This window comes from Octopus bimaculoides, chromosome 22, assembly GCF_001194135.2.
Source record: "Octopus bimaculoides isolate UCB-OBI-ISO-001 chromosome 22, ASM119413v2, whole genome shotgun sequence".
NCBI lineage: Eukaryota > Metazoa > Mollusca > Cephalopoda > Octopoda > Octopodidae > Octopus > Octopus bimaculoides.
In genome coordinates this window covers 3,858,719-3,869,963 of record NC_069002.1, presented here as the reverse complement: position 1 = coordinate 3,869,963, position 11,245 = coordinate 3,858,719, and the positions used below count along the sequence as shown (strand labels likewise).

Here is an 11,245-nt window from a genome sequence, read left to right as displayed (position 1 = left end):
TTCTGGGCCTTTGCAGCTGAAATATAAAGGTTTTTGTAAAACTTTCTGCATTGTTAGAAGCTTTCTTTATTTTCCTTTTCTTTTTCTAATTTGCATTTATATTTTTTTATCTCTGTATTTTTTTGGTTTTCTGCTCTCTATGATGTTGTCTAATACGAATACCTTTAATATGCAGCTGAAAATACATCACTGATTTCCCAAATATCTAAAAGTTCTACAACTTTTGAATGTAAGAATCTATTTATTTTGTATTTTTACTTTTCTAAACTAAATAAAATATTTTAATAAAATATATAATGCATGTGGCATGCATAATATATGAATCTTTACGTTCATTCACACACATCATCAACATCGTTTTAACATGCAATTTTCCATGCTTGCATGGTTTGGCTGAAGTTTATTGAAGCAGATTTTCTACAACCAGATGCCCTTCCTCTCATCATCTTATACTTATTTCCAAGTTTGGAGACACACACACACACACACACGCCCCCCCTCCATACACATGACTGGATTCCACTGTTTCCGTCTACTAAATTCTCTCACAACACTTTGGTCAGTCAACGAGCTATAGTAGAAGACATTTGCCCAAGGTGCCATGCAGCGGGGCTGAACCCCAAACCATGTGGTTCAGAAGGAAACCTCTTAGCCACAGACTCACACCTACACCTATTATATATGTACATATATAATGGTGCAAAACTGAGTATTACCATTTGGTTGACACCTGTTGAAGAATTAGGGACCTTCTCTGTCTGTTTCTCATCTGGTTATACACCCTCAGTATAAGTATATGATTTTTATCTGTTTACAATGCATTTTGTCATTTATTAAGTAACGGTACACAATACACACCCAACTTTTGTTAACAGGAAGTCTATACATATATTCTGTGTGACTCTATTCTTGTCTTCATTCTTTCTCCTTTTCTCTCTCACCCTCTTATTCCTAGTTTGTCCAATTTACCCTTTTTTCTCTCTCTGGCCCTCTCACTTGTATTTGTGGCCTTTGTCCTTTCCCTCCCCCACCTTCATTCCTTCCCTTATTTTCTCTCTCCATCCCTCTCTCTCTCCCTCTTTCTTGCCTTCTTTCTCCTCTAACCTGCTGCTGACACTTGACCTGTGGTCAGCTTCCCTTCAATTCTCTCCCTTTTTCACACCAGCTGCATAGCTATCTGGTTGCAAAAATTTCTCTGTCAAACCATCCCACCCATGCCAGCATGGAAAGTGGACATTAACTGATGATGATGATGAAACAATTTTCTGTTTTCTCTGTCTTTTAAGGTAGCAGAAAGATTAGTAGAGAATATTATAGAATGGAATCTCTGCCAAGAGGTCAGTTCTATTTCGTTTTCTCTGTTTTTTTTTTATATATATGTATGTATCTGTTTTGATATTTCTTTGACGTCACACGACTACCTGGTCTTTGGTTGCTTTCAGTTTGAGTTGCATGTCTAACATTGTACCCAGTTGCACATCACCATCCTCAGATGTCTTTAGCATTGTTGCACAAAATTCCGCTTAACCTTTAGTCACTTCTATCTCAACTCATTGACATGCGGATATCCAGATTGGGCATTTGCTTCGTTACATCTCCCTCACTCGTTTGAGAGAGTCTATGAAGTTCATTGACAGTCATCTCAATCTTGAAAGAACTTACAATGAAAAGAAATTAAATAAAGTTCTAATGAATGTGTTCAGTATCCCCATATCATAAACTCACTTAAATTCACTCCTTATATTTATTTGTTATTTGAAATCTAATGAATTAAACTCATTTCACTTGCCTTTTTTTAACTTTATTTTCATAGGGTATTGTGTCATAATAAACAACATTGAATTTAGAAGTGGGTCACTGAGACAAGGGGCTCAGGTAGATCAAAGTAAGTTGGTCTTCAGAGACCTTTTCAAATTTCATATACTCTTTACTCTTTTACTTGTTTCAGTCATTTGAGCAAATCGACCCCAGGACTTATTCTTTGTAAACCAAGTACTTTTTCTATCGGCCTCTTTTGCCGAACCGCTAAGTTACACACAAACATATACACACCAACATCGGTTGTCAAGTGATGGTGTGGGGGACAAACACAGACACACAAACATATACACACACACATATATATATACATATATACGACGGGCTTCTTTCAGTTTCTGCCTGCCAAATCCACTCACAAGGCTTTGGTTGGCTTGAGGCTATTGTAGAAGACACTTGCCCAAGGTGCCACGCAGTGGGACTGAACCCTGAACCATGTGGATGGTAAGCAAGCTACTTACCACACAGCCACTCCTATGCCTATGTTAAGGTTATCGCCATAGATTTTCTATAATAAATTATAGCCAGCACCGATTTGTTATGATGTTTAATATCTGAATACATCTAATGTAAACAACAATGCGATAAAAGATGGAAAAATTAAGGAACACTCTGTTGGTTATGAGGACGAGGGTCCCAGCTGATACAATTAATGGAACAGCTTGCTCATGAAATTAACGTGCAAGTGGCTGAGCATTCCACAGACATGTGTACCCTTAATGTAGTTCTCAGGGAGATTCAACATGACACAGAATGTGACAAGACTGGACCTTTGAAATACAGGTACTACTCGTTTTTGCCAGCTGAGTAAACTGGAGCAACGTGAAATAAAGTATGTTGTTTAAGGACACAACATGTCACCGGGAATTGAACTCACGACCTTACAATCATGAGTCGAATGCCATAACCACTAAGCCATGCACCGTCACAATGGAAAAATAGGTAATGGGTGTATATGCATATTTTAGGAGTTCTTCCTTCTTTAGTATTACTTGTGATAATAGCACTGCTAACACAGTAGGATACATTTGGCACCGCGCCAGTGGAGCACTAACAGCACTGTCGAGCGTGTTCATTGCCAGAGCAGCTGTCTGGCTTCTGTGCTAGTGGCCCGTAAATAGCACCATTTGAGCATAATCGTTACCAGCGTTGCCTTCTGGCACGTTAGAAAATCATTCGAGCGAGGTCGTTGCCAGTGCCACTGGACTGGCTCCTGTGCAGGTGGCACGTAAAAAACACCTTTTTGAGCGCGGCCGTTGCCAGTATCGTGTGACTGGCCCTCGTGCCAGTGGCACGTAAAAGCACCCACTACATTCTCGGAGTGGTTGGCATTAGGAAGGGCATCCGGCTGTAGAAACTGCCAGATCAGATTGGAACCTGGTGCAGCCTTCTGGCTTCCCTGACCCATGCTAGCATGGAAAGCGGATGTTAAACGATAATGATGATGAAAGTGTTTAATATACTTTGTAGTATATAATTAAATCTGGTGTCCCTACAAGTCATTAATTTTCAAATTTTTATTCTTCTAAATATTTTTTCTTCTAAGAGTTACCTGTAGTAAGCCGATGCAATGAATTTCTGTTTTGTTAATAAACAGATGAGATAAACCTGAGACTATACCAGTCTATTATAGGAAAGGAAACGTTCATCTCTTATCTTTTACTTGTTCCAGTCATTAGACTGCAGCCAAGCTGGGGCACCACCTTGAACAATCTGCTTTAGTCGAAGGAACTGACTCCAGTACTTACATTTTTGACAGAGTAATCTGAATATTGAAGTCTTGAAACTATAATATACAATTGCTATGTAATTATTAGTATCATTTCTATAATTAATTAAGAAATATTATAAATCATATTATTATAATCATACTATTTTTAAATGTCTTTTTCTTTGATTTTTAAACAATTATTTAATATTATATTACAGAGAAACTTCAGGATTTATTTGAAAAATTTCAATTCACTGTAAAAATACATCAAAATTTAAGTAGCGATGAAATGAAAGCATGTTTAAAAAAATATAGTGATGAAGACCACACGCAGTATGATTGTTTTACCTGCTTCATCCTATCACATGGAGCAAAAGGTGAAGTATATGGAAGCGACAGTATACCTGTGGGGATTATTGAGTTGGTAGAACTCTTTAATACAGACAAATGCCCGTCTCTTCAAGATAAGCCGAAGTTATTTTTCATCCAAGCATGTCAAAACAAAAATGATCAGAAAGATTGTTCTTTTGATGCTGTGAATGACTGTAAGTAATGTTTGAATTCTTTGATCTTTCCATGATAATATGTCTGAGGAAGAAGTATATTCTTTTATTTGTTTCAGTCATTTGACTGTGGCTATGCTGGAGCATCGCCTTTAGTTGAATGAATCAACCCCAGGACTTATTCCCCGTAAGCCTAGTACTTATTCCATCAGTCCCTTTTGCTGAACCACTAAGCCACAGGGATGCAAACACACCAACATCAGTTGTCAAGCAGTGGTGGGGAGGGGGTACACAAATACACACAGACGCAAAAATACACACACACACACGAATTTCTTTCAGTTTCTTATTTCTTTGTTGCTCCCCAGGGGGCTAAACATAGACAGGACAAACAAGGATAGAGAAAGGGATTAAGTTGATTACATCGACCCTAGTGCGTAACTGGTACTAAATTTATCCACCCCGAAAGGATGAAAGGCAAAGTCAACCTTGGTGGAATTTGAACTCAGAATGTAACGGTAGACGAAATACTGCTAAGCGTTTCGCCCACCGTGCTAACGTTTCTGCCAGCTCACAAGGCTTTGGTTGACCTAAGGCTATAGTAGAAGACATTTGCTTAAGGTGCCATGCAGTGGGACTGAAAGAAGCCCGTCGTATATATATATATATATATATATATATATATGTGTGTGTGTGTGTGTCTGTGTTTGTCCCCCCAACATCGCTTGACAACTGATGCTGGTGTGCTTACATCCCTGTAACTTAGCGGTTCGGCAAAAGAGACCGATAGAATAAGTACTAGGCATCCAAAGAATAAGTCCTGGGGTCGATTTGCTCGACTAAAGGCGGTGCTCCAGCATGGACACAGTCAAATGACTGAAACAAGTAAAAGAGTAAAAGAATCTATATATGTATATTTTCTAAATGGTGATATTCCAACACAACTTTCTCTAAGATTACTGTATGGATGGTTTATTTCTACTGTTTTTACATGAAAAGTGAAATGGAAGAAAATGAGATACATTTTCATCATTTGCTGCTCTTTTATTTCCTGAAAGGTTAAAAAACACTCCACAGGCCATGTGGTAAGAAGCTGGTTTCCCAACCACATGGTTCCAGATCTTTGGCAATCTGCTCTGCTTGAGTCGATTCATGAAGCCAAATGGAATTGTTGTCATGGCCAGTGCCAGTAACACATAAAAGATTATCATGTTAGTGACGTGTAAAAGGCACCTGTGCCAGTGACATGTAAGAGGCACCTGTGCAGGTGACGCTTAAAAGGGATCCGCTACATTCCTGGAAGGTTGGTATTAGGAAGGGTATCCAGCCATAGAAATCAAGCCAAACCGGACTGAAGCTCTCCAGCTTACCAGTTCCAGTCAAACTGTCTAACCCATGCCAGCATGGAAAATGGATGCTAAACAATGAAGATGACAACTATGATGTAATTTCTTTGCTGAAAGATCCGATGGATCTGGGATAGACAACAACAACCAATCCATTTGCTTTGTTTTCTCCTTTTAGGCATATATTATGGAAATCCTGTGGTAAAAGCAGATGTTTCTATCTTCATGTCTACCATTCCTGGTTATTTTTCATTTCGATGTCCAGAGGAAGGATGCAGATTTATCAAACACATTACTAATGAATTTGAAACTTATGCAAAGGAAAAGTAAGTATTGTAATTTATTCCCAGTTGATGCAAATATGAAAAAAAAAACGTTCTTATTTTTCTGGGGTTCAATTACTTAACCCTTTAGTGTTTAAACCGGCCACATCAGGCCAAAATTGTCTTCCTGTTTTATGCTCAAACCAACCAGCTCTGACCTCTCACACCTACCCTACAAAGTCATTCTAAAAATAATCAGGAACATCATTAAAATCTCAGAGTTACAAGATGCTGTACAATTAATTTAAAACAATGTAATTAAACAGGCCTTACATTTGTCAGAGTAATCTGAAGGCTAAAGGGTTAACTGTGTTCTCCCACAAAGAGAAAGAAGATTAGAGAGAAATGTTGGGTGTTGCTAAGAGAGAAGAGTGTTCTTCAGTTTAAGACCTGCAAACAAATATCAGCCAACATTTTGAAATATGAAATTCATTGCAATATATTTCGACAATGTAGGAGTGGCTGTGTGGTAAGTAGCTTGCTTACCAACCACATGGTTCCGGGTTCAGTCCCACTGCATGGCACTTTGGGCAAGTGTCTTCTACTATACTCTCGGGCCGACCAAAGCCTTGTGAGTGGATTTGGTAGACAGAAACTGAAAGAAGCCCATCGTATATATATGTGTGTGTTTCTGTGTCCGTCCCCGCAATATTGCTTGACAACCAATGTTAGTGTGTTCATGTCCCCGTAACTTAGCAATTCGGCTAAAGCGACTGACAGAATAAGTACTAGGCTTACAAAAAATAAGTGCTGGGGTCGATTTGCTCGACTAAAGACAGTGCTCCAGCATGGCCACAGTGAAAGAATAAAAGAATGATGATGATGATGATAATGATGATGTGCATCTTTGCATTTTCAGGGATCTTCTAGAAATGATTACAAACGTTATAAACTGTGTGTCAGCTGAAGGTAAAGATAAACAACTGCCGACCCACAACCATCAGCTTCGGAAATCTTTACGATTCATTAGTTCAGATTCCTTCACCAGCCATCAGTAATACGATTGGTATGTATCGTCCTTTCTTTCTCTCTTTTTGTCCTCCTCCTCTTCATAATATGTGTATTCCTGTGTGTGTGTGTTTGTGTACACGCATCAAGTACAATTGTATTTTATGCATGCACTTGGCGGTCTGGACAGCTCCCTGGCTTGTCAGACTGTCCAACCCATGCCAGCACGGAAAACGGACGTTAAACAAGGACGATGGTTTGTGTGTATGTGTGTGTTTGTACATTTCTGAGTTATGTGTGTTGGTTTTGTATTTGTGAAGAATGCTAAACTGTTGTACTACACTTTGACAATTTTTCATATCTTGGCATCTGAAGCAGCTGGAGATACGATAGTTTGACCAAAAGAACTGGCTATTGCTAGCAAAAATAAATATTGAAAGAAACGCATTTGTCCGCTTTCCATGCTAGCATGGGTCGGACAATTTGACTGAGGACTGGCGAACCAGATGGCTACACCAGGCTCCAATCTGATCTGGCAGAGTTTCTACAGCTGGATGCCCTTCCTAACGCCAACCACTCAGAGAGTGTGTGTGTGTGTTAAATCTGATGTAGAATGTATGTGCTGTGATAAATGCATAAACTGATATGAGATAACATGTATGTATAATGCAACAGTATGTCACTTTTCTTTGCCCCAAACAAACATATTTAGCCTTATTTTACTTTCAATTATATTGGTTTTTCTTTTCATTTCAGAAATACATGATATAACAATTTTTTCGTGATGTATTAAAGTATACATACAACATAAACACTAAAATATATTCAATGATATATGATATATTAATGAAATTAATATTCATAAAACATCAATGATGAAGGAACTATCTAGAAGCACAATTCTAGATTATTTAAATTTTTTTCTTTAATCTTTTTACTTGATTTAATCAGCAGACTGCAATTACCATATTTCCCAACATAGAAGTTGAAATTTTCGGACCAGAATAGATCCTTTACGGATCTTGTTCAAAACGGGGGCACCAGTATTTTCTTAACGAAACACTTTGAAACTTGGGACACTGGTAGAATGTGTCATATAAAACATCTTTTTCTCTTAGTCTTCTTAACAAAAAAACGTACATCGCAAGTTATTTCATGTGAAAGTTGTCGTATTTCTGTAATTTCAACCAATGACTGACGTCCATTCAGCCGGATGTTATTAAGTGCTGACTATGTAAACAAACGATTCTCTAACCCTAACCCTAACCTTTCATACAGTTCAAGCAAATGTTAACGAAATAAATACGCGTGAAAGAAAATGAAAAAAGCAAATGTTGTACACATACAGTTCAGGCAGATGTTAACGAAATTATAAATGTAGATTAAATACGCTTTACACCGCTTAAGAGTAAGTGTAAACAGCTGAATACTTGTCAGTGATTGGTTGAAATTATCGAAATAAGACAATTTTTTACATGAAATAAATTCGAATACCAAAATTTTTTTCTGTTCTATAACACAAAATAGATAAGTATACGAAGTTTGAAAGTCTTTCGGTACCCAAAACACTACATAAAACATTAATGAAAACTGGTGCCCCCGTTTTGAACAAGATCCAAATTTACTGCCATAAAACCAAGGCGGCGAACTGGCAGAAACGTTAGCACACTGGGCGAAATGCTTAGTGGTATTTCATCTGAGTTCAAATTCCGCTGAGATCGACTTTGCCTTTCAGCCTTTCGGGATCGATAAATTAAGTACCAGTTGCGTACTGGGGTTAGGGTTAATCGACTGACCCTTTCCCCCAAAATTTTGTGCCTTGTGCCTAGAATTGAAAAAAAAGAAAAAAAAAAACCCCTAAAAAAACAAATGTTTGGTCAACTTATACTCCAAGATAAATTTGGAGAAAGACATTTCATTTGAAATGCAGCAGCATTTGGAAAGATGGTGGTGATATCTGAATATTTACAATATATACAGTGTTGACTTGTATGCTGGAAGATATGGTACAGCCTTCAGATGTTTCAGTTGATTTTATCCATGTATTTTGTCGAGTTCTTCAGAAGTAAATAGACACCCCATTATACTGTCTTACCCACGTGGACACTATTCTTTTGGTATGATGCCTATACATTTTAAATCGTTGAAACCTGTACAAAGTGTGACTACTAAATACTTGATTATGTATTTAAATTGGATCAAATAGCATTATATTGTTTCTAGAAATAAAGCTTTCAAAAACTATGGTGTCTATGGAGTTGCTTGTTCGATAGTAACACACTCATGGTCGCAGTCCAATGACTGAAACAAGTGAAAGATAAAAATCTGTATATATATGTGTGTGTATATATATATATATATATATAGGCGCAGGAGTGGCTGTGTAGTTGCTTCCCAACGACATGGTTCGGAGTTCAGTCCCACTGCATGGTACTTTGGGCAAGAGTCTTCTGCTATAGCCTTAGGTCAACCAAAGCCTTGTGATGGAAACTGAAAGAAGCCCGTTGTATATATATATATATATATATATATATATATATATATATATATATATATATATATATATATATATATATATATATGAACTCAAAATACTTCTCATTGTCGATCTCTCAGTCTTCCTAAAGTTTCAGTAAAAAGATCTCACCACAGCCATTGAAGATAAAATTTTAAAATATGAATATAAAAAAACAACAAAAATGGAATTAAAAAAAACAACAAAACATGTTTTTCCAATTGCAATATTTATGGAGGATTATTCTGTGTTGCTGTTGTTGTTGTTGATGACGACGACGACGATGACGATGATGACGATGAAGACGTCAGTCCGACGACGGGTCTCTGCTTATGGTAAGAACTGTTGCTAAATGATTCCTCAGAGTGTGGCCTGTGACGCGAACTCCTCTGATGGGCTCTCAGTCCTGCCAACTGTGAATACGAACTCTGGCACACTGTACAACGATAAGGCTTCTCACCTGAAAAATAGAAATTGTACAACAGAAATTATAACCTTTATATCCTTCCATACATAATTCTGTACCTGCTCCTTATGGTATGAATATGTATGAGCTCTGAAACTGTTTACTCTTATACACGTGTGTGTGTGTCCGTGCGTGTCTTTGTGTCTGTGTTTGTACCCCCTTATCGTTTGCCAATCGGTGTTGTTTCGTTTCCATCCTTGTGACTTAGCGATTTGATAAGAGGTCCGATAAAATAAGTACTAAACTTTAAAAACCCAAAATAAAACCTAATAAGTACTGAATTCAATTCGCTCGACTAAAACCTATCAAGGTGGTGCTCCAGCATGACCGCAGTTCAAATAACTGAAACAAGGGAAAGGTAAAAGATGACAGAATGCATGAATGTCACATACTCACCTGTATGAAGACGTGTGTGGTTCCGTAATGTCGACGACTGACTGAAGCTACGGTTACAGAATTTGCAAACGAACGGTTTCTCCAGGGTATGGATGCGCATATGTGAACGGAGATTGCTCCTTGAATTGAAACCTCTCCGACACAAAACACAATGTAATCGTGTGCCGAGGGTCGGCAAAGAATTCGAAGATGTCCTGTTACCATCTGAATGGTTCCATTGTGGATTTTGTTGAGTCACTTGTGACTGTACGGAATGCGGAGTCGTTTTACAGTTTCGGTTAACGGATTCTGAAAGTACAAACGAAATAATAATAATAATAATAATAAAAGGCTATAGAGACAGATGTATGAGTTCCTATCATTCGTTAACACCCAGGGTAGGTCACTGACGTATGTATGTGTGTGTGTGCGTATGTCAAAGGTGGGCAACGTTAATCGAAAAGTTCACTTCGATAACCGTTAATCCGTTAATTATTTCTTAATGTAACGGATGTTATCGATAAACCGTGGACATGCTTGTATGAATTTGTGCATGATTTCTTTTCCTGGCTGGAGTTTCGGATGACTGCCAAAGACCCGAAATATTGGATTCAGCTCTCCTGACGATAGGAGCACCAAACGATCGATATTCACTTCTGCTAACATAAGTATAACTAAAAAAAAAAAAAAAAAAAAAAAAAAAAAAAAAAAAAAAAAAAATACAAAACGCAGAGAAAAAAAACACAACAAACAAAAATTTACTGACCTGCTTTCCATTTGACATATTCACTGTTACTGAATGACGTCATTCCGGGAATTCCCATATAGGCATCTTGTCTGGAGCTGTACCACACCAACAGCTCTTGGTCAGGCGGTATATCCTGCAGGGAAGATTAAGATTATATATATATATATATATAATACAAAGAATATATATACACATGTATACACACATATATGTACATACTTACATCTACATGTGTATATACATGCATATCAGGGTACAGGACGTTAGAACAATAAACTACAGACAACGGAACGAACACATAGGAAAACGGAAAGCCACTTGGAATATCCCTTCATCAGCTGTCTCTATTCTATCTAGACGTTTCGAAGACAAGACAGAACGTACTCTAGAATAGTCTCTTCCTGAGTAGTGGATCAACCCACTACACAGAGGATTCCAAGGTGGCAAACACAAACCAAGACAGGAAAAAATGGACAGTGAAAACAACATTCA

General features: G+C 37.7%; 2 protein-coding genes across 2 annotated transcripts in view; one reads left to right on the top strand and one right to left on the bottom strand.

The window, feature by feature from the left end:
• The first annotated feature begins 3,818 nt into the window (after positions 1-3,818).
• LOC106867725 (caspase-7) lies at positions 3,819-7,415 on the top strand. The gene is made up of 3 exons (XM_052975638.1): positions 3,819-4,074; positions 5,557-5,704; positions 7,406-7,415. Exons 1-3 carry the CDS (start codon positions 3,819-3,821, stop codon positions 7,413-7,415), a joined length of 414 nt encoding a protein of 137 aa, XP_052831598.1.
• Positions 7,416-9,374: 1,959 nt separating this feature from the next.
• LOC106867737 (PR domain zinc finger protein 12) overlaps positions 9,375-11,245 on the bottom strand; it is a 15,847-nt gene continuing 13,976 nt past the window's right edge. Inside the window, exons 4-6 of the mRNA XM_014912701.1 lie at positions 10,772-10,886; positions 10,027-10,314; positions 9,375-9,624 (exon numbers count right to left, since the gene is read on the bottom strand). Of these exons, the coding sequence (XP_014768187.1) occupies positions 9,395-9,624; positions 10,027-10,314; positions 10,772-10,886 (633 nt within the window). The 3' untranslated portion in view covers positions 9,375-9,394. The remainder of the gene's footprint in view (positions 9,625-10,026; positions 10,315-10,771; positions 10,887-11,245) is intronic.